This window comes from Ranitomeya imitator, chromosome 1 (genome assembly GCF_032444005.1).
Source record: "Ranitomeya imitator isolate aRanImi1 chromosome 1, aRanImi1.pri, whole genome shotgun sequence".
Taxonomy (NCBI): Eukaryota; Metazoa; Chordata; class Amphibia; order Anura; family Dendrobatidae; genus Ranitomeya; species Ranitomeya imitator.
Window position 1 is genome coordinate 851,116,935 of NC_091282.1, and position 24,182 is coordinate 851,141,116.

The window sequence follows — 24,182 nt, forward strand, 5'->3', positions numbered from 1 at the left end:
GTAAGAATATCGCTCCAGCGTCGTAGACTGCTGTCACACTTTGCAATGTACGACGCTGGAGCGATAATTTCATGACGTATGTGCGATGTAGAAGCCGTTGGTTACTATGCGCACATCGTATACAATATCGTGCACACCTTTGTTACACCATGCGATCATGCCACCACAGCAGGACACTAGACGACGAAAGAAAGTTTCAAACGATCTGCTACGACGTACGATTCTCAGCGAGGTCCCTGATCGCAGGAGCGCGTCAGACACTGCGAGATCGTAACTATATCGCTGGAACGTCACGAATCGTGCCGTCGTAGCGATCAAAATGCCACTGTGTGACGGTACCCTTAAGGTACCGTCACACTTAACGATATTGTTAACGATATCGTTGCTTTTTGTGACGTAGCAACGATATCGTTAAGGAAATCGTTATGTGTAACAGCGACCAAAGATCAGGCCCCTGCTGGGAGATCGTTGGTCGCTGAAGAAAGTCCAGAACTTTATTTCGTAGCTGGATCTCCCGCTGACATCGCTGGATCGGCGTGTGTGACACCGATCCAGCGATGTCTTCACTGGTAACCAGGGTAAACATCGGGTAACTAAGCGCAGGGCCGCGCTTAGTAACCCGATGTTTACCCTGGTTACCAGCGTAAAAGTAAAAAAAAAAAAAAAACACTTCATACTTACCTACCGCTGTCTGTCCCCGACGCTCTGCTTCTCTGCACTCCTCCTGCACTGGCTGTGAGCACAGCGGCCGGAAAGCAGAGCGGTGACGTCACCGCTGTGCTTTCCGGCTGACCGACGCTCACAGCCAGTGCAGGAGGAGTGCAGAGAAGCAGAGCGTCGGGGACAGACAGCGGTAGGTAAGTATGAAGTGTTTGTTTTTTTTTACTTTTACGCTGGTAACCAGGGTAAACATCAGGTTACTAAGCGCGGCCCTGCGCTTAGTTACCCAATGTTTACCCTGGTTACCGGGGACCTCGGGATCGTTGGTCGCTGGAGAGCTGTCTGTGTGACAGCTCTCCAGCGACCAAACAGCGACGCTGCAGCGATCGACATCGTTGTCGGTATCGCTGCAGCGTCGCTTAGTGTGACGGTACCTTTAGTGTGAAGGTACCTTAACAAGAACAGCAAAAACAATGAACACAAGTGAGAACCTAGCCTTACAAGATATACTTATTTGAGGGAGATAATGTTGACCACAACAGTAAAAGATAAAGTGTCCAAATAGTCTTATGTAACCAAGCTGGAAAAAAAAAGCTAAAGCTTGCCACACAGTCACTGGAGCCAAGCTCTGAAAATGTTTTTTGTTTTATTTTTTCTAATAACTTTTTAATACATCTTTAATTTTGTAAACAGTTTAAAACATAAGAAAAATTACATGTACTTTTTAGTACATAAAATGATGCCTTATTAACAGTTAAAGCCTGGTCTCCAGGTCTTCCTCTAAGCAACTGCCACTGCTTAAATGGGGAACATGGTACCCCCATACTCATTGTGTGCGATATGCCTCTATAAATTTCAGAACATCTATAAGAGGTAGTTTTTTTCCTAGCTTGCAATCTTGTTTTTCCTTAACAGTTTACTAGCAGTGCCAAGAGTACAAGATGTAAAGGCAGGTTCACAGATTAAATATTCAGTATAATCTTCTCATGAAGATGTCAACTTAAAAGAGTTAGGCTGTGTGCACACGATGCAGATTTGGTGCAGAAAAATCTGCTGCAGTTCTGCACTAAATCTGCATCTCCTGGCAGAATCTGCAGGTGCGTTTTTTATGCGTTTTTGATGCGTTTATTGAGCACAAATCTGCACAAAAAACGCATCAAAAACGCACCTGCAGATTTCTATTATGGAGGGGTGCAGAAACGCTGCAGAACTGCACAAAAGAAGTGACAGGCACTTCTTTGAAATCTGCAGCGTTTCTGCGCAGATTTTTCTGCACCATGTGCACAGCTTTTTTTTTTTTCACATTGATTTACATTGTACTGTGATCACAGTGCAGTTCTGCAGCGTTTCTGCTGCAGAAAAATCTGCTGCAGTTCTGCACTAAATCTGCATCGTGTGCACATACCCTTACAGCCAAGTCAAGCCAATTAAAGAGAATATCTATGACAACAGATATGTGGCAAACTTATATTTTACTTACCTTCTGGCCTTTGTCCTTCTGAAACACGAACACAGGAGGTGCTATAGCTGGTTTTTCTGTAAGTGGGAAAGAATAAAAAAAACAAGTAAATAAAAAGACTTTGCTGGAAAAGCTAAGACACAAACCCTCAAACGACAAAAAAAAAAAAAAAAAAAAAAGTAACATCTGGATAAAGAAAAACCTATATACTGAAATTCAATAAGTCAGGGGTCAAAAACAATCAGGCAAATGCTGTTAGGCGAGAGTCATCAAACCTGTACACAAGATATTCGTTGCCTGCAGTCCCATGTAATTGAGGGGGGTTGGATTTCACACTACAGCTACTAACATTGAAGCCATTGAAGACTGGAAAAATCCTCATTATAGCCCTGGATGAAATCCTTGAGGGGTGTAGTTTCCACAATGGGGTCCCTTGTGGTGGGTTTCCACTCATTAGGCACATCACAAGCGCGATATGGTATCCACTCTCGATTCCAGACATTTTTGCGTTCAAAAAGTCAAAATTGTGCCGCTTCCCTTCCGTGCGCCCAAATAGTATTAGTTTTCCCACACACACACATATGGGATATCGGCGTAATCAGGAGAAAGCACACAACTAAATTTGGGGTCCATTTTCTCCTGTTACCCTTGTGAAAGTAAATGATTTGGGGCTAAAGCAAAATTTGGGTAGAAAAAAAAAAAAAAAAAAAATTATATATATATATATATATATATATATATATATATATATATATATATATATATATATATATATACACATACATATATATATATATATATACATACATATATATACACATACATATATATATATATACATATATTCATTTTTTCCTTCCACAATCCATTAATTCCTGTGAAGAACCTAAAGGATTAATAAAAATCTTGAATGTGATTTTGAACACTGTAAGGGTATGTTCACACGTTCCTGATTTCCATCCTTTTTTTTTTTCAGGACTGTTTTTTAAAAAACTGCAGCTCTTGGCAGAAAACGCAGGTCCTTTTTTTGGTCCTTTTTTGATCCTTTTTTTTTTATGCAGTTTTCTATGCAGTTAAAATGGCTGAAAATACCCTAACCCTACCCCTAACCGTACCCCTAACCCTAACCCTATTCTAACCTTAGTGGGGGAAAAAAAAAAAAATTCTTAATTTTTTTTTATTGTCCCTACCTATGGGGGTGACATTTACTATTTTTTTTTATTTTGATCACTGAGATATAACCTATCTCAGTGATCAAAATGCACTTTGGAACGAATCTGCCGGCCGGCAGATTCGGCGGGCGCACTGCGCATGCGCCCGCCATTTTGCAAGATGGCGGCGCCCAGGGAGAAGACGGCCGGACGGACACCGGGACGCCGGGTAAGTATAAGGGGGGGGAGATTAGGGCACGGGGGGGGGGGGGCATCGGAGCACTGAGGGGGGGCATCGGAGCACGGGGCGGTGGGATTGGAGCACGGGGGGCGGGATCGGAGCACGGGGGGGCAGCCACACTCCGCCCACGCACTTCCGCCCGCTTTCCCGCACTTCCTGCTGCAGCGGTTCGGCACCACAAACCGCAGTAAAACCCGCAGATATTTTTTTCATCTGCGGGTTTTACTGCGGGTTTGACCTCACAATGGAGGTCAATGGGTGCAGAACCGCTGCGGCTCCGAAAAAAGAAGTGACATGGTACTTTTTTCCCGCAGCTATTCAGCGCGGTTTTTTTTTTTTATTTTCCGCATTGTGGGCACAGCAGTTCCTGTTTTCCATAGGGTACAATGTAATGTACCCTGCATGGAAAACAGCTGCGGACCCGCAGCGGGAAAATCGCGGCAATTCCGCATGAAAAAAAAGGATCGTGTGAACATGGCCTAAGGCTGCCGTCACACTAGCAGTGTTTGGTCAGTATTTTACATCAGTATTTGTAAGCCAAAACCAGGAGTGGAACAATTAGAGGAAAAGTTTAATAGAAACATATGCACCACTTCTGCATTTATCACCCACTCCTGGTTTTGGCTTACAAATACTGATGTAAAATACTGATAGTGATTCCAGAACACTGCCCCCATTCCTTATGGGAAATATGCAGATGCATGTAAAGAAGCTGCGGAGACACCATCACGTGTTTCTCGACGCAAGCAGTGAATAGCCAGGCCTTTCCCCGGGAAGGAACAACCACGGGAAGGGCAGCATCCTATGAAGGAAAGCCACCTAATCCAAGCATGGTATCCATCCACAGACAGCTGTTTCGGGGTTTTTGCCCCTCATCAGTGTGGAGTAGGAATCTGGCTATTAGGAGCAGTGCCTAGTAAAAGGGCTATAAAGGCACAGATGATTGGCCTCGGGAAATCACTGCGTTGAGAAACACGTGATGGTGTCTCCGCGGTGTTGGATGTTTTGGTCTCCCCGAGGCCAATCATCTGTGCCTTTATAGCCTTTTTACTAGGCACTGCTCCTAATAGCCAGATTCCTACTCCACACTGATGAGGGGCAAAAACCCTGAAACAGCTGTCTGTGGATGGATACCATGCTTGGCATAGGTGGCTTTCCTTCATAGGATGCTGCCCTTCCCGTGGTTGTTCCTTTCCGGGGAAAGGCCTGGCTATTCACTGCTTGCGCCGAGAAACACGTGATGGTGTCTCCGCAGCTTCTTTACATGCAAATACCGATAGTGGACAGCAGCCTCAGGGGTGTAGTTTTTAGAATGGTGTGACTTTTGGCTATTTTCTGTCATAGACCTTCAAAGTCACTTCAAATGTGATGAGGTCCCTAAAAAAAAAAAAAAAATGGTTTCGTAAATTTTGTTGGAAAATTGAGAAATTGCTGATCAACTTTTTACCCTTCTTACTTTTTAAGAAAAAAATGTTTGTAAAATTGTGATCTACAGTAAACATATTTGGGAAATGTTATGCAATAAATAGTGTGGCACAACTCTCTGGTTTAAGGGCATAACATTTTTTAAAAGTTTTAAAAATTGCAAAATCACATTTGTCAAATTCTCTATATCTTCATAAATATATGCAAATCATATTGACCAAAATTAACCATTAACATGAAGAACAATATGTCACATTAATACCAGTCTCAGAATCAGTGGGATCCCCGTTGAAGTGCTCCAGAGTTATTGCCACATAAAGTTGAAGATTTAAAAATTGGGCCTGGTCATTAAGATCTACATTAGTTGTCACTATGGGGTTAAAAAAAGAAAGACAACTTAAAGGGAACCTGTCACCACTCCCCAGGCGTTAGTAACTAAAAGCCATCTTGTGCAGCACTAATGCTGCCTTCTGACAAGGTGGCTCTTTTAGTTATTGTTCCTTGCACTGCAGACATAATCGCTTTTTAAATTTGTCCCTCATACCTTCAAACGGGGGCAGGTCTTTCCCCCCTAATCCAGATGCACCACAGCTGTCAATCTGCGAGCTGGGCGACGCCTCCTCGGCGTTATTCAATTCTCCAGGCGCGTGCGCTGTCATATTCTGCCTTAGGCATGCGCAGTTCACGCTGCCGACCACTGACATCACTTGATGTCTTGTTTACTGCGTGCACACGCGGCCCTAGATCCCGCCCCGCAGTGTGAATAAATCATAAGAGACTGCGGGGCAGGATCTAGGGCCGCAGGTGCGCACAGACGCAGTAAGCAAGACATCAAGTGATGTCAGTGGTCGGCAGCGTGAACTGTGCATACCCAAGGCAGAATATGACAGCGCAGGCCCCTGGAGAATTGAATAATGCCGAGGAGGCTGCGCCCGGCTCGCAGAGTGATGGCTGTGGTGCGTCTGGATTAGGGGGGGAATAGACCTGCTCCCGTGGTGATTTGAAGGTATGAGGGACAAATTTAAAAAGCGATTTTTTCTGCAGTGCAACGAACAATAACTAAAAGAGCCACCTTGTCAGAAGGCAGCATTAATAACTAAAAGCCATTTAAAAGTGGTGCAAAATGTTTAGAGAATAAGGCGCAAATACTAAAGCCACTAAAAAGGAGCAGATTAATCCTTGTTTCTCTGCTTTTTTGTAGTAATCGGGCTGTGCCTTAGGCTCTTGTTCATATGGTAGTTTTTGATTTATGGTTAGTTTAGAACAGAAACAAACAGCATCATGTGCTTTTCAAAACAGAAGCAGAGAGGTCCACTGATCTATAACAGGCCATTTGTTTATTGTTAAAAACAGAAGTATCGCCTCTGTCTACAAGACTTTTTTTCATTCCAAAAAAAAAAACAACAAGCAGATGAGAGCCATATAAACCAATGGGGACTCTCTGCTTCCGTTTGAAATGGGACTGCACAGGATACTACTTCCAAAAGGAACAGAAACTGTAGAGCAAATGGACACGTGAACAGTCTTATGATGCATGCCAACTGTACAGGACAAGCAGATTCAATGATTTTCAGCTGCAAATGAGCATACTTAACCAGCAAACCACAGGAATAACACTAAATATTGCAGATTTGTACAATGTCCAGGTCACTTTAAAGGGGGAATCGAGTTTTTTGTTCTTTTTTTAATAGAGCACTTGTAAAAGCGACCCTACCACATTATTCACACTACCCAAGTCACAGGAATAATGAATCAGAGCCTGGCTGTGCTATTGCAACCAGGTATATTATTCTCTGAAATATTTCTTATTTTGTTTACATTATGTTCTAAAGCCAAAACTTAATTTTATCATTTACAGAGCTGTACGAGGGCTTTTTTTAATATATAACAAGCAGTAATTTTATTGGTAGTGTTTTTGAATACATTAAACTTTTATGATCACTTTTTATTTAGTTATTGTGAGGCATGAGGAACAAAAATGGTAATTTTTGCATTGTTTTTCGATTGTTTACTCAAGCTCACAGTGCGGAATAATGATTGTGGTGCAGTACATGTCATTCAGCAATACTGTGCATTACACTACATCTTTCAGTACCTGACAGTTAGCACCTCAGGCCCCGCACTGGTGCGACATGGCAGGCCGGAAGGCCTTTGACGGTAACAACCCATCAGCACCCAGACTGCAGTGCAAGAGTGCCGATGGGCTGACAGAGGGACCGCTTTCCCTTTAACTCATATGCCGCTGTAACACTTGATAGCAGCACGAGGAGTTACGACTGCTAGGATCTACGAAAATGCCGGTCTTAGCAGCAAGTCTGGCTCCTGCAGCTGATTGCATCAGCACAGCCATCATTTAGCACTAAGTCACCTGTGCTCAAGCTGGATAAATACATCACATAGCATTAAGCGATTCAAGGGGTTGTCCAGTCTAAAACGACAATTCTGCAGTTACTTTGTGACTACGTAATTTGGAATCTTTATCGCCCATGTACTGAGCACTGTGAAGATTCTCCAGCGTCAGCGCAGAGAATGGCGGGCACGTGACCAAAAGATGCATCTTAGTTCTAACTTTTGGGGCTCCTCCAACATACTAGTAATCTAGCACACTGATGAAGGTCCAGTTACGACCGAAACGTTTGTGTTTACTGTATGTATAATAAACCCCCATTTTTGCATCACAACACGTCCGGAGTGTGCCAATCACTTGTTGTTTTCACCTTCATGACCAGACCAAATTTTACAATTCTGACCACTGTCCCTTTATGGGGTAATAGCTGTGGAATGCTTCAACCAATCCCACGGATTCTTAGATTTTTTTTCTCGTGACATTGTACTACATTATAGTGGGAAAATTTCTTCGATATGACTTGCATTTATGGAAAGAAAAAAGAAATCTGGAAAAAAAAAGTTGAAATTTTGCAATTTTCAAACTTTAGAATTTTATGCCCTTGTCACACAAAATAGTTATAAATAACATTTCCCACATGTCTATTTTACATCAGCACAAATTTTGAAACAATTTTTTAGCAATGCGGAAGGAAAAATGAAAATGCAACCGTCACGAAAATTTTACTTTAGACCCAAAATTGTCACAGGAAAAAAATGGATCCCAAAATTTGTTGTGCAATTTCTCCTGAGTACGCCGATACCCCATATGCTGGGTAAAACCACTGTTTGGGCACACGTCATGGCTCGGAAGGGAAGGAGCACCATTTGACTTTTTGAATGTAAAATTTGCTGGATTAATTAGCGGACACCATGTTGTGTTTGGAGAGCACCTGATGTGCCAAAAAAGTGGAAACCGCCCATAAGTGACACCATTTTGGAAACTAGACCCCTCAAGGAACTTCTCTAGATGTGTGGTAACCACCTTGAATCCCCAAGTTATTCATAGAAGTTCATAACGTAGAGCCCTGAAAATAAAAAGTCATTTTTTTCCCACAAAAATCACCTTTTAGCCCCAAATGTTTATTTTAACAAGGATAGCAGGAGACAATGGACCCCAAAATTTGTCGCGCAATTTCTCCTCAGTACACCAACACCACATATGTGGGGGAAAACTACTTTTGAAGCACAGTGCAAAGCTCAGAAGTGAAGAAGCATCATACAGTGCCTTGTGAAAGTATTCGGCTTCCTGGAACTTTTCAACCTTTTCCCACATATTATGCTTAAAATATAAAGATACCAAATGTAAATTTTTGGTGGAGAAATCAACAACAAGTGTAAGAATTGTGAAGCTGAACGAAATTTATTGGTTATTTTAAATTTTTGTGGAAATTCAAAAAATGAGAAGTGGAGCGTGCAATATTATTCGGCCCCTTTTCTTTCAGTGCAGCAAACTCACTCCAGAAGTTCATTGTGGATCTCTGAATGATCCAATGTTGTCCCAAATGCCTAATGATGATAAATATAATCCACCTGTGTGTAATCAAGTCTCCGTATAAATGCACCTGCTCTGTGATAGTCTCAGGGTTCTGTTTGAAGCAGAGGCGTAGCTAGGGTTTCAACTTGGGGGGGGGGGGGGCGAAACATCTGAGTGGGCCCCTAACCAGCTAACCCCGATTACAGTTAAGCTTGCGCACTCTAATTGTGAATATAGGGGAACCTCAGAATATGACAGCACTGTTATTGAAAATAAATCTATATACAAAAACGAACATTGACTTTACCGCCATATTGTGACCATATGCAACTTTGATGGTCACATTACTCTGAGTGCCCCTATAACAATGATGCTTAAGTGCCCACTTAAAATTTAATAATGTCCCCCAAGTTCCCCCATGTACTGCTCCACTATACACAGTATGGTGAGCTTAAAGCTTCCCTATACACAGTCTAAGGCCCCCACTGCTCCCCTCTACACAGTATGATCCCACTGCTCCCCTATACACAGTATAATGCGGACAGAACTCCACTATAGAAAGTATAATGCCCCCCAGAGCTTTCCTATATACAGTGTAATGGGCCAACAGCTCCCAAATGCACACTATGCCTTCACAGTTCCCTATACACAGTATGATGGGCCCGCAGCTCCCTTATACACAGTATGATGGGCTTGCAGCTCCCTTATACACAGTATGATGCGCACCACAGCTCCCTTATACACAGTATGATGGGCCCACAGGTCCCTTATACACAGTGTGATGGACCCGCAGCTCCCGTATACACAGTGTGATGGACCCACAGCTCCCATATACACAGTGTGATAGACTCACAGCTCCCTGTCATGATTTGGATGTGCCGGTCATTTACTCATCATCCGGCGTATTCACTATTTTGTGGCACTGCTGCAGTGCCGCTGCTCAAACTTATGAGCGCAGCTTCTGACAGGCCAGAAGTTAGAAGCTATGTCACAAGCGCTCAATGTAAGACTATGAGGCTATGTGCACTTGTTGCGGATTCGTGTGCGGGATTACCGCAGATTTCCTGTGTTATTTGTGCAGATTTCACCTGCGGATTCCTATACAGGAGCAGGTGTAAAACGCTGCGGAATCCACACAAAGAATTGACATGCTACGGAAAATACAATGCAGCGTTTCCGTGCGGTATTTTCCGCACCATGGGCACTGCGGATTTGGTTTTCCATAGGTTTACATGGCACTGTAAACCAGATGGAAAACAGCTGCGAATCCGCAGCGGCTAATCCGCAACGTGTGCACATAGCCTGAGAGTGAGAAAGAGGCCAGAACGAGGCTCCCACAGACTTACATTGATTAGTGACCTCTGCGCTGCTCCATGAAACACTGGAGCAGCGGACAGGTCACAAACTGCAGGAGACAGAGCCGAGCGGAGACAAAAACAGATGAAAACGCCAGAAGGTGAGTATCAGACAGGAGGCAGGGGATGTGGATTTTCAGCACAGCTCCAGCAATGAAATAAGAACTAATGCTGGAGTGGTGCTGTAAATGTGATGCAGCTCTTGGTTACTGTATGCGGGCTCCTTATACTAATACTCATAAAAGACCCAGGGGGTATGTTTCAATAGCTCCCTAACCCTCCCCCCCCCCCCCTCAAATCTCCAGCCTCCCCAGACAGCAAATATTACAAGTGATGGAGTACATATATCCACCCCTCAGTGCCCTGTCCCACCTCACCCACTTTCTGCCCTCACAACACCCAAATGGTCTCACATTCACCCCCCAAGTACCCTGTACCCCCTCACTCACTTTCAGCCCCCATAATACCCCAATGGTCTCACAGTGACATACCTGAATTTAATAAACCTAATAAGTTCCATCCCCACTTACTGATAAAGTTTGAACTGCAGGCAGGACCAGGAAGTGAAATGCAAGGTGGGCACTAGGACCCAGCGTGCCTGAGTCAATCCCAGCATGCACAGAGTGAAGAAAAACTGCAGCCAGGGCAGGAAAAGCTTCATGATCAGGTAAGGCTACTTTCACACTAGTGTCGGAATCTCCCCGTCGCAATGCGTCGGGCAGAGATTCCGACGCTAGCGTTTGATGCACTGCACAACAGGTGCAGTGGATGCATTTCTCCGGCGCATCCGCTGCCCCATTGTGAGGTGCGGGGAGGTGGGGGTGGAGTTCCGGCCGCGCATGCGCGGTCGGAAAAAGCGGTCCGTCAGGAGCAAAAAACGTTACATTTCACGTTTTTTGCTCCCGGCGGTCCGCCACAACACGGCGCAACCGTCGCACGACGGTTGCAACGTGTCGCAATGCGTCGCTAATGTTAATCTATGGGGCAAAAACGCATCCTGCAAACAACTTTGCAGGATGCGTTTTTTGCCATAAACGACGCATTGCGACGTCTGGCAAAAGACGCCAATGTGAAAGTAGCCTAAGACGGGCAGCACCATTCACTGCAGGAGGGAGACTCTGCAGCCGGCCACTGTGCTAGCAGCGTGCAGAGTCTTCGTCAGACGGAAGCAGACATTATACTGCTCTGCTCCCCTATGCGGTGTTCTGCCTCGTCACAAAAGTGGCCCTGCCCTGGCTCCCAGTGGCCCCCTTCATGTGACAGGGCCCGGGGCGATGGCCCCCTCTGCCCCCCCCAGTAGCTACGCTACTGGTTTGAAGCACAGAAAGCATCACGAAGACCAAGGAACACAAGAGGCAGGTCCGTGATACTGTTGTGAAGAAGTTTAAAGCTGGATTTGGATACAAAATGATTTCCGAAACTTTAAACATCCCCAAGGAGCACTGTGCAAGCGATCATATTGAAATGGAAAGAGTATCATACCACTGCAAATCTACCAAGACCCGGCCGTCCCTCTAAACTTTCTTCTTAATCAAGGAGAAGACTGATCAGAGATGCAGCCAAGAGGCCCATGATCACTCTGGATGAACTGCAGAGATCTACAGCTGAGGTGGGACAGTCTGTCCATAGGACAACAATCAGTTGTACACTGCACAAATCTGGCCTTTATGGAAGAGTGGCAAGAAGAAAGCTATTTCTCTAAGATATCCATAAAACGTGTCGTCTAAAGTTTACAACAAGCCACCTGGGAGACACACCAAACATGTGGAAGAAGGTGCTCTGGTCAGATGAAACGAAAAGCGAACTTTTTGGCAACAATGCCAAATGATATGCTTGGCGTAAAGGCAACACAGCTCATCACACTGAACACACCATGCCCACTGTCAAACATGGTGGTGGCAGCATCATGGTTTGGGCCTGGTTTTCTTCTGCAGGAACAAGGAAGATGGTTAAAATTGATGGGAAGATGGATGGAGCCAAATACAGGACCATTCTTGAAGAAACCTGCACGAGTCTGCAAAAAACCTGGGACGGAGATTTGTCTTTCAACAAGACAATGATCCCAAACAAAGCAAAATCTACAATGGAATGGTTCACAAATAAACGTATCCAGGTGTTATAATGGCCAAGTCAAAGTCCAGACCTCAATCCAATCGAGACTCTGTGGAAAGAGCTGAAACTGCTGTTCACAAACGATCTCCATCAAACCTCACTGAGCTCGAGCTGTTTGCCAAGGAAGAATGGGCAAGAATTTCAGTCTCTCGTTGTAGAAAACTGAGACACATACCCCAAGCAACTTGCAGCTGTAATCGCAGCAAAAAGGTGGCGCAACAAAGTATTAAGTTAAAGGGGCCGAATAATATTGCACGCCCCACTTTTCAGTTTTTGAATTTCCACAAACATTTAAAATAACCAACACATTTCATTTAACTTGACAATTGTGTTCCACTTGTTATTGATTCTTCACCAAAAATTTACATTTGGTATCTTTATGTTTGAAGCATGATATGTGGGAAAAGTTTGAAAAGTTCCAGGGAGCTGAATACTTTCGCAAATATAGGAAAAAAAGACCGGTCTCAGGAGCACAGGATGAAGGAAACAGAAACCAGTTTAGGTAGAACCACAACGCGTTTTAACGGCATACGCCATCTTCTTCAGGTGGATATTTATTAGTCATAACAGGGAAGCAGTACTTAAACCAGAAACAACGAATCACAGAACAGTTGTAATTACATATGCAAATATATGATTACAATGAATAAAAAAAGGGGGAAGGGAAAGCGCCAGTTATTAGAACATTTTAAAACCCAAGACCTCCCAGAAAGGGAACATAATAAAAACATGATAAAAGACAACCAAAGATAAAAAATAAAAAAAAAATAGTGAAAGTAATCATAAAAAATATAAGAAAAGAGAAAATAAAAAAATAAAAATATTGTCGACTTCTAACTAGTCACTTTCTCAATCACAAGGTTCAATCCTTCAGGGGCCAATGTGCCCAACTTAAATATCCAAAAGCTTTCTTTTTTTATTAAAGTGCTTAGGCGGTCTGTCACATTATCAGGTATGTGATCGATAATGATCAGTTTCATTGATTTCCAATTTTTTGGTGCCCAAATAAAAAGTGTTTGGACAGGTTATGTAGCAGGAAGCCATTTTTTATATTCTGTCGATGTTTATTTAATCTAGCGTGCATCGTTTTTATTGTGCGGCCCACATTGTAAACCGCAGCCGCATTCGATCAAGTATACTACGTACGTAGATTGGCAATTAAGGCTAAGTTCACATTTGCGGCTTTGGACGCAGCGTCGTGGACGCAACGCACGACGCATGAAAGACGCAAGTAGAACGCATGCATTTTTGACGCATGCGTTCAACCCTTTTTTAATATATAGGGTCTTTTCAGTGTCTCTATTTTTAAAGTAAAGAACGCATGCGTCCTACAACGCACAACAACGCAAGTACTTGCGTCTTCTGCGTTGCCAATACACTTCAATGGAGGTTTTGAAGCTTCGACAACGCAAATAAAATGCAAGTGCGACGAAAGCGTTTTTTAAAAATTTTGGACGCAGAAAAAATGCAACATGTTGCGTTTGCAACGCACTGCCAGGTGCGTCGAAAGGACGCATGCGTCGCAAAACGCACCGAAACGCATGACAACGAACGCACATGCGTCCCCAATGTTAAAGATAGGGAAGCATGACGCGTGCGTTGTTTTGCGGCGACGCCGCTGCGTCCAAAGCCGCAAATGTGAACGTAGCCTAACAGAAGAATTGATTTTAAAAATAGTACCTGTCGTATTCGATTTGAAATTACGTGCACCCTTCCCAATGGAGGTTATGTGACCCCAGCGTTACTCGGGTTTCCCCAAGCATGCTCAGGTGTTCTCCGAGTATTATGGCGTGCTCGGAGATTTAGTTTTAGTCACCACTAGTCACCACAGCTGCATGATTTGCGACTAATAGACAGCCTGAATACAGGGGTTGCCTGTTTGTTAGGGAATTCCCATATGTATTTGGCCTGTCTAGCAGCTGCAAATTATGCAGTTGCGGTGACGAAAACAATCTCCGAGCACGCCGAAATACTCGGAGATCACTAGAAGCAACACAGTTACTCTGGACTCTGTTCTTTTCAAAAGGGCACAAAAGGGCACAAAACTGTGGCGGAATGTGCTTTAATGTATGCCTAAAAATATCGACATCGCCGCATCATAGGCAGCCAGATGACGTCCTCAATGCCTCTGCCTCATTATATGTAATCTTCCATCGGGGAGAGGGGGGGTTCCGCCAGAATCATATTTCAGAGAAACCTTGGTGGAAGCGCTCAGCATATAGAATAGGATAAATGTGAACCGAGCATTACTGTGATCTTTGGGAGGCAGAATGAACAAATCAACAGCAGATGAATAATTGGTTTTATTAATTTTTAACGCTGTTCTTCGTGCGGTATAAGTGATTAGACAAGTTTATTTTTCAGGTCGGTGCGATTAACGTGATATAGTTATATCGGGTTTTTAAGTTTGGCTGCTGTCACACTAAGGGTATGTGCACACGTTGCGGATTTTGCTGCGGATCCGCAGCTGTTTTCAATGAGTTTACAGTACCATGTAAACCTATGGAAAACAAAATCCGCAGTGCACAGGCTGCGGAAAAAAACACGCGGAAATGCTGCGGTTTATTCTGCAGCATGTTCATTCTTTGTGGGAATTCCGCAGCGGTTTACACCTGCTCCATAATAGGAATCCGCAGGTGTAAAACCGCAGGTGGAATCAGCATAAAATCTCTCAAAACAGGTGCGGAAAAATCTGCAGAGGTTACTTCTACCTGTGCACATACCCTTAAAGACGCATTTTATTGCAAAAACTAGTTTTTGGATCGGCATATTTTGAGAGCTATAAAATTTGCATATTTTGAGAGCTATAAAATTTCCAGATTTCGACCAACAAAGTCATGTCAGGGCTTGTTTTTTTGGGGGGGATGGGTTGACGTTCTCTTGACCACTTTCTATTCCAATTTTTGTGGAGGCAGAATTAAAATACAGCAATTCAGGATTTATTTTTATGCCATTCACTGTGTGGTAAAATTGATAAGGCAGCTTTATTCATTGGGTCAGGGTCATTCCATATCAAGTGATCCAAATATGAATATATTTTTTTTACCTGACGTCTTTAGATTTTTTGTCTTTTGAAGTACAACTTTAGTTAATTACAAACTAACATTTTTGAATTTATTTTTTTTTTCATCAGTTAATTTTTTTTACAGACTTCTAAAGTTTTTTATCATATCTCGGGCTAGAATTAAGATGAAGAGGTGGGAAGTGCTCGATCCCATCTCCTCCCCAACCTCACCGCCACTCTTATCCAATCCCTACCCACCTCTTCAACCCATCACTAACTTCTGGCACCTTCCCTTCTGCTTTCAAACATGCCACAATCAAGCCTATCCTTAAAAAGCCAACCCTTGATCCAACTGCTATGTCCAGCTATCGCCCAATATCGCTGCTGCCATTCGCTTCCAAACTCCTGGAGCAGCACGTCCACACTGAACTTTCCTCTCACCTCTCATCTAACTTGCTCTTTGACAATCTACAATCTGGTTTCTGCCCCATCACTCAATTGAGACAGCCCTGACCAAAATCACTAACGACCTACAGCCAAAGCTAACGGACAATACTCTGTACTCCTCCTTCTAGACCTGTCCTCTGCCTTCGACACAGTTTACCACTGCCTCTTAGGCCAGTCTCACACGTCCAGATAATCCAGGTACCGGAAAAAAAAAAAAAAAAAAAAAAAAAAAAAAATCGGTACCGGAATGATCCGTGTCCTGCCGTGGTACATCAGTGTGGCACACGTGTGCCGCCCGTGTGCCGACTGGGTACCACACGGAGCGTGCTGGAGACAGCACTAGAGATAAGCGCTGTCCCCTGCATCTGGTGCTGAAGCGGCCATTCATATCTTCTCTCCAGCAGCGCTCGCTGGAAAGAAGATATGAAAAATTCTTTTTTATTTTTTTTTTGTCCTCGTGTTTAAAATAAGGATCCCTGTCGCCACCGCCTGTGCAACCCCCCCCCCCCCGCTGTTAATAAAATACTCACCCGACTCCCTCGCAGCGCCCTGTCCTCGCCGCACCTTCTCCTGTATGAGCGGTCACGTGGTGCCGCTTATTACAGTAATGAATATGCGGCTCCACCCCTATGGGAGCTGGAGCCGCATATTCATGACTGTAATCGGCGGCACCACGTGACCGCTCATACAGGAGAAGGTGCGGCGAGGACAGGACGCTGCGAGGGAGCCGGGTGAGTATTTTATTAACAGTGGGGGGGGGGGGCGCACAGGGGGTGGCGACAGGGATCTTTATTTTAAACACGAGGACAAAAAAAAAAAAAAAGGATTTTTCATATCTTCTTTCCAGCAAACGCTGCTGGAGAGAAGATATGAATGGCCGCTTCAGCACCACGTGGGGGGGACAGCGCTTACAGTAGCGCTGTCTTCTGCACGGCACACGGACTGCAAACGGACAGCGTCCGTGTGCGGTACGTGTTTTACATGGACCCATTGACTTTAATGGGTCCGTGTAACCCGTGCGCTCCCACGAACACTGATATGGCTCCGTGTTTTGCACACGGACACACGGTCCGTGAAAACACACTAACATGTGCAGTGACACATTGCTTTCAATGTGTCTATGTGAGTCAGTGTCTCCGGTACGTGAGGAAACTCACCTCACGTACCGGAGCCACTGACATGTGAGACCGGCCTTACTACAGCTCCTCTCCTCCTTTGGCATCAAAGACCTCGCCCTATCCTGGATCTCCTCATACCTTTCCAACCGCACATTCAGCGTCTCCCACTCCCACACTACCTCCTCATCCCACCCTAGGGATGAGGGGGGCCACGCATGCCAGGATGGGGATGAGGGGGGCCACGCATGCCAGGATGGGGATGAGGGGGGCCACGCATGCCAGGATAGGTGTGTTTTTCTTTTGCAAAAAAATAAATAAATAAATAAATAATAATAATAAGCTATCTCCTTGCCTATGAAGCTACTCGGTACTAACTTTTTTTCTAAAACAAAATTTGGACCTCACTAAAGGTACCGTCACACTAAGCGACGCTGCAGCGATACCGACAACGATGTCGATCGCTGCAGCGTTGCTGGAGAGCTGTCACACAGACAGCTCTCCAGCGACCAACGATCCCGAAGTCCCCGGGTAACCAGGGTAAACATCGGGTTACTAAGCGCAGGGCCGCCCTTAGTAACCCGATGTTTACCCTGGTTACCGTTGTAAATGTAAAAAAACAAACACTACATACTTACCTTCCGGTGTAGTACAGAGGTGACGTCACCGCTGTGCTGTGCTTTACGGCTGGCCGGCGCTCACCAGTCAGTGCGGGAAGCTGACGGCGAGAGACCTGACCAGACACCGGAATGTAAGTATGTAGTTTTTGTTTTTTTACATTTACAACGGTAACTAGGGTAAACATCGGGTTACTAAGCGCGGCCCTGCGCTTAGTAACCCGATATTTACCCTGATTACCAGTGAAGACATCGCTGGATCGGCGTCACACACCGATTCAGCGATGTCAGCGGGAGATCCAGCGACAAAATAAAGTGCTGGACTTTCCCCAGCGACCAACGATCTGCCAGCAGGGGCCTGATCGTTGGTCGCTGTCACACAACGATTTTGTTAACGATATCGTTGCTACGTCACAAAAAGCAACGATATCGTTATGTGTGATGGTACCTTAAGGCTGGGTTCACATTTGCAGTCGGGAGGGCTGCGGATGGCAGCGTACTTCCTTCTTTCTTCCTTGAAGCCCCGCCTACTTCTGCATGGGTCCTGCATATCTTTAACATTGGGCACGTAGGGACATGCATCGTATGCGGATGCATCCACATGTGGCGAACGCACGGAAGCGCAGAAAATGTGTTTCCGTGCAGTTGCCGCATACGTCAAATTGCCACATACGGACGCATCTGCATACAACGCACGTTCCTGCGTACCCAATGTTAAAGATAGGTACGCAGGACACATACAGAAGTAGGCGAGGCTTCAAGGAGGAATAAGGGAGGAAGTACGCTGCTATCCGCAGCCCTCCCAATCGCAAATGTGAAACATCTAGCCTAACACTGTGACGTCCCCTACTCTAATACGCTACCTCCTAACCTATAATATTACTTTGTACTTTTTTTTTTTTTTTCAAAAAAAAAAAAAAAAAATCGTACATCACTTATACTGCAACTAGCTAAAAAAAATAAAAAGTCCCTTGGCGCAGTCTCTGATCAGCAGCGATAGTGATCAGAGCACTGCAGCCACAGAAGTGGCACAAATGCCGCGCATAAGAGAAAAAAAAAAGAAAAAAAAAAGAAAAAAATAGGGGTGGGGGTTGGGGGAGGGACTAGAACAGAATTTGGGGAACTGCTGCTGCTATGATCACAGAAAAGTAACATAGCAGCAAGGAGATAGATTGCAGGACGATTGCACTGGTTCAAAATGATATTTTCTCTCGCTCAGGGCAACACAGACTGTCTAGAAACACTCTGGTAAAGGAGAGCTGGGTGGCAGTGCCCTCAGTACAGGAGACGGTACAGGAGAGCTGGGTGGCAGTGCCCTCAGTACAGGAGACGGTACAGGAGAGCTGGGTGGCAGCGCCCTCGGCACAGGAGACGGTACAGGAGAGCTGGGTGGCAGTGCCCTCAGCACAGGAGACGGTACAGGAGAGCTGGGTGGCAGCGCCCTCGGCACAGGAGAGCTGGGTGGCAGTGCCCTCAGCACAGGAGAGCTGGGTGGCAGTGCGCTCAGCACAGAAGACGGTACAGGAGAGCTGGGTGGCAGTGCCCTCGGCACAGGAGAGCTAGGTGGCAGTGCCCTCAGCACAGGAGAGCTGGGTGGCAGTGCCCTCAGTACAGGAGACGATACAGGAGAGCTGGGTGGCAGTACCCTCAGCACAGGAGACAGTACAGGAGAGCTGGGTGGCAGTGCCCTCAGCACAGGAGAGCTGGGTGGCAGTGCCCTCAGCACAGGAGACGGTACAGGAGAGCTGGGTGGCAGTGCCCTCAGCACAGGAGAGCTGGGTGGCAGTACCCTCAGCACAGGAGACGGTACAGGAGAGCTGGGTGGCAGTGCCCTCAGCACAGGAGAGCTGGGTGGCAGTGTCCTCAGCACAGGAGACGGTACAGGAGAGCTGGGTGGCAGTGCCCTCAGCACAGGAGAGCTGGGTGGCAGTGCCCTCAGTACAGGAGACGGTACAGGAGAGCTGGGTGGCAGTGCCCTCAGCACAGGAGACGGTACAGGAGAGCTGGGTGGCAGCGCCCTCGGCACAGGAGACGGTACAGGAGAGCTGGGTGGCAGTGCCCTCAGCACAGGAGACGGTACAGGAGAGCTGGGTGGCAGCGCCCTCGGCACAGGAGAGCTGGGTGGCAGTGCCCTCAGCACAGGAGAGCTGGGTGGCAGTGCGCTCAGCACAGAAGACGGTACAGGAGAGCTGGGTAGCAGTGCCCTCGGCACAGGAGAGCTAGGTGGCAGTGCCCTCAGCACAGGAGAGCTAGGTGGCAGTGCCCTCAGTACAGGAGACGATACAGGAGAGCTGGGTGGCAGTACCCTCAGCACAGGAGACAGTACAGGAGAGCTGGGTGGCAGTGCCCTCAGCACAGGAGAGCTGGGTGGCAGTGCCCTCAGCACAGGAGACGGTACAGGAGAGCTGGGTGGCAGTGCCCTCAGCACAGGAGAGCTGGGTGGCAGTACCCTCAGCACAGGAGACGGTACAGGAGAGCTGGGTGGCAGTGCCCTCAGCACAGGAGAGCTGGGTGGCAGTGTCCTCAGCACAGGAGACGGTACAGGAGAGCTGGGTGGCAGTGCCCTCAGCACAGGAGAGCTGGGTGGCAGTGCCCTCAGTACAGGAGACGGTACAGGAGAGCTGGGTGGCAGTGCCCTCAGCACAGGAGACGGTACAGGAGAGCTGGGTGGCAGTGCCCTCAGCACAGGAGACGGTACAGGAGAGCTGGGTGGCAGTGCCCTCAGCACAGGAGAGCTGGGTGACAGTGCCCTCAGCACAGGAGAGCTGGGTGACAGTGCCCTCAGCACAGGAGACGGTACAGGAGAGCTGGGTGGCAGTGCCCTCAGCACAGGAGACGGTACAGGAGAGCTGGGTGGCAGTGCCCTCAGCACAGGAGACGGTACAGGAGAGCTGGGTGGCAGTGCCCTCAGCACAGGAGACGGTACAGGAGAGCTGGGTGGCAGTGCCCTCAGCACAGGAGACGGTAAAGGAGAGCTGGGTGGCAGTGCCCTCAGCACAGGAGACGGTACAGGAGAGCTGGGTGGCAGTGCCCTCAGCACAGGAGACGGTACAGGAGAGCTGGGTGGCAGCGCCCTCGGCACAGGAGAGCTGGGTGGCAGTGCCCTCAGCACAGGAGAGCTGGGTGGCAGTGCCCTCAGCACAGGAGACGGTACAGGAGAGCTGGGTGGCAGTGCCCTCAGCACAGGAGAGCTGGGTGGCAGTACCCTCAGCACAGGAGACGGTACAGGAGAGCTGGGTGGCAGTGCCCTCAGCACAGGAGAGCTGGGTGGCAGTGTCCTCAGTACAGGAGACGGTACAGGAGAGCTGGGTGGCAGTGCCCTCAGCACAGGAGACGGTACAGGAGAGCTGGGTGGCAGTGCCCTCAGCACAGGAGAGCTGGGTGACAGTGCCCTCAGCACAGGAGAGCTGGGTGACAGTGCCCTCAGCACAGGAGAGCTGGGTGACAGTGCCCTCAGCACAGGAGAGCTGGGTGACAGTGCCCTCAGCACAGGAGACGGTACAGGAGAGCTGGGTGGCAGTGCCCTCAGCACAGGAGAGCTGGGTGGCAGTGCCCTCAGCACAGGAGACGGTACAGGAGAGCTGGGTGGCAGTGCCCTCAGCACAGGAGAGCTGGGTGGCAGTGCCCTCAGCACAGGAGAGCTGGGTGGCAGTGCCCTCAGCACAGGAGAGCTGGGTGGCAGTGCCCTCAGCACAGGAGAGCTGGGTGGCAGTGCCCTCAGCACAGGAGAGCTGGGTGGCAGTGCCCTCAGCACAGGAGAGCTGGGTGGCAGTGCCCTCAGCACAGGAGAGCTGGGTGGCAGTGCCCTCAGCACAGGAGAGCTGGGTGGCAGTGCCCTCAGCACAGGAGACGGTACAGGAGAGCTGGGTGGCAGTGCCCTCAGTACAGGAGACGATACAGGAGAGCTGGGTGGCAGTACCCTCAGCACAGGAGACAGTACAGGAGAGCTGGGTGGCAGTGCCCTCAGCACAGGAGAGCTGGGTGGCAGTACCCTCAGCACAGGAGACGGTACAGGAGAGCTGGGTGGCAGTGCCCTCAGCACAGGAGAGCTGGGTGGCAGTGTCCTCAGTACAGGAGACGGTACAGGAGAGCTGGGTGGCAGTGCCCTCAGCACAGGAGACGGTACAGGAGAGCTGGGTGGCAGTGCCCTCAGCACAGGAGACGGTACAGGAGAGCTGGGTGGCAGTGCCCTCAGCACAGGAGAGCTGGGTGGCAGTACCCTCAGCACAGGAGACGGTACAGGAGAGCTGGGTGGCAGTGCCCTCAGCACAGGAGAGCTGGGTGGCAGTGTCCTCAGTACAGGAGACGGTACAGGAGAGCTGGGTGGCAGTGCCCTCAGCACAGGAGACGGTACAGGAGAGCTGGGTGGCAGTGCCCTCAGCACAGGAGAGCTGGGTGACAGTGCCCTCAGCACAGGAGAGCTGGGTGACAGTGCCCTCAGCACAGGAGAGCTGGGTGACAGTGCCCTCAGCACAGGAGAGCTGGGTGACAGTGCCCTCAGCACAGGAGAGCTGGGTGACAGTGCCCTCAGCACAGGAGACGGTACAGGAGAGCTGGGTGGCAGTGCCCTCAGCACAGGAGAGCTGGGTGGCAGTGCCCTCAGCACAGGAGACGGTACAGGAGAGCTGGGTGGCAGTGCCCTCAGCACAGGAGAGCTGGGTGGCAGTGCCCTCAGCACAGGAGAGCTGGGTGGCAGTGCCCTCAGCACAGGAGAGCTGGGTGGCAGTGCCCTCAGCACAGGAGAGCTGGGTGGCAGTGCCCTCAGCACAGGAGAGCTGGGTGGCAGTGCCCTCAGCACAGGAGAGCTGGGTGGCAGTGCCCTCAGCACAGGAGAGCTGGGTGGCAGTGCCCTCAGCACAGGAGAGCTGGGTGGCAGTGCCCTCAGCACAGGAGAGCTGGGTGGCAGTGCCCTCAGCACAGGAGACGGTACAGGAGAGCTGGGTGGCAGTGCCCTCAGCACAGGAGACGGTACAGGAGAGCTGGGTGGCAGTGCCCTCAGCACAGGAGACGGTAAAGGAGAGCTGGGTGGCAGTGCCCTCAGCACAGGAGACGGTAAAGGAGAGCTGGGTGGCAGTGCCCTCAGCACAGGAGACGGTAAAGGAGAGCTGGGTGGCAGTGCCCTCAGCACAGGAGACGGTACAGGAGAGCTGGGTGGCAGTGCCCTCAGCACAGGAGACGGTACAGGAGAGCTGGGTGGCAGTGCCCTCAGCACAGGAGACGGTACAGGAGAGCTGGGTGGCAGTGCCCTCAGGACATAGTGGCCAGACACGTTCACGTTCCCCCGGAGATGGGGGCGGTACAATGAATGGCGGGCCTGGGATAGAGGCAGGTGGACTATTGCACACTCCTCGCTCTATAATCCCCTCAGTCTGGCTCCATCTTAACATTATCCTCCACGAAGACATTCCATGGCCGGGTCTCAGTACAGAGCTGCCCGGACACCAGCCGTACAGGCAGGGCAGGGACTGCCAGGGCACGGCGCAGCCTCCAGGACAGGCTCGGGGTAATGTAGGCCTTACACAGCCCTGGGACTCCCCTGAGCCGCGCCCCAGCACACGACCAGCAGCACGACCCAGTGTCGCACCCACCTGTGAGCCGGCGAGCAGCCGCTCAGCACTGCCCGCTCCCCCAATAGCCCAACCCCGGGTTCATCACCACTTACCTTCGTTCGCCAAATCCTCCATTTTACCGCCTGAGCCGCTCCCACAATGCCCAGCGGCCGCTTTCACAGTCAGGGGGCGGACAGTGATGGGCGGGAGCTTGAAGCAGGCAGAGAACCCGCCCCGCTCGAAGCGCAACACCCAGCGTCATTTACGGCGCATGCCCTAGTAAACGCAGGGTGGTGCAATAGTGCGCATGTGCGGAGCGTGTCACGTGGTGTAGAAGTGCCGTTATTACTGATACATACATGCTAGCCACCTTGCAGTTATTACTGATAAAAACTCGGAAATTACCTGTCATCTGACTGGCACTGTTCCCTTGTGCTCGGAGCGGGCCGGTAGTGTCACATAGCCGGCAATGAAAGGGTGGCAGCCACCGTCCCTAACCAGTAATAACTGCAAAGATCAGTGATGAATTCTGAGCCTCGTGTATTGCTGCTCTTGGTTTAGCCCCTTAACCCCTTCATGACCCAGCCTATTTTGACCTTAAAGACCTGGCCGTTTTTTGCAATTCTGACCAGTGTCCCTTTATGAGGTAATAACTCAGGAACGCTTCAACGGATCCTAGCGGTTCTGAGATTGTTTTTTCGTGACATATTGGGCTTCATGTTAGTGGTAAATTTAGGTCAATAAATTCTGCGTTTATTTGTGATAAAAACGGAAATTTGGCGAAAATTTTGAAAATTTCGCAATTTTCACATTTTGAATTTTTATTCTGTTAAACCAGAGAGTTATGTGACACAAAATAGTTAATAAATAACATTTCCCACATGTTTACTTTACATCAGCACAATTTTGGAAACAAAATTTTTTTTTGTTAGGAAGTTATAAGGGTTAAAATTTGACCAGCGATTTGTCATTTTTACAACGAAATTTACAAAACCATTTTTTTTTGGGACCACCTCACATTTGAAGTCAGTTTGAGGGGTCTATATGGCTGAAAATACCCAAAAGTGACACCATTCTAAAAACTGCACCCCTCAAGGTACTCAAAACCACATTCAAGAAGTTTATTAACCCTTCAGGTGCTTCACAGCAGCAGAAGCAACATGGAAGGAAAAAATGAACATTTAA

General features: G+C 48.0%; 1 protein-coding gene across 2 annotated transcripts in view; it reads right to left on the bottom strand.

Moving 5' to 3' along the window:
- The window catches only part of RANBP3 (RAN binding protein 3), a 115,623-nt gene extending 92,385 nt beyond the window's left edge, over window positions 1-23,238 (bottom strand). Inside the window, exons 1-2 of one of the 2 annotated variants that reach the window (XM_069741477.1) lie at window positions 23,111-23,238; window positions 2,141-2,196 (exon numbers count right to left, since the gene is read on the bottom strand). In XM_069741477.1, coding sequence (XP_069597578.1) covers window positions 2,141-2,196; window positions 23,111-23,132 — 78 coding nt within the window. In that variant the 5' untranslated portion in view covers window positions 23,133-23,238. The remainder of the gene's footprint in view (window positions 1-2,140; window positions 2,197-23,110) is intronic. The other variant, XM_069741485.1, reaches the window with a different exon arrangement.
- Between the last annotated feature and the right edge of the window lie 944 nt (window positions 23,239-24,182).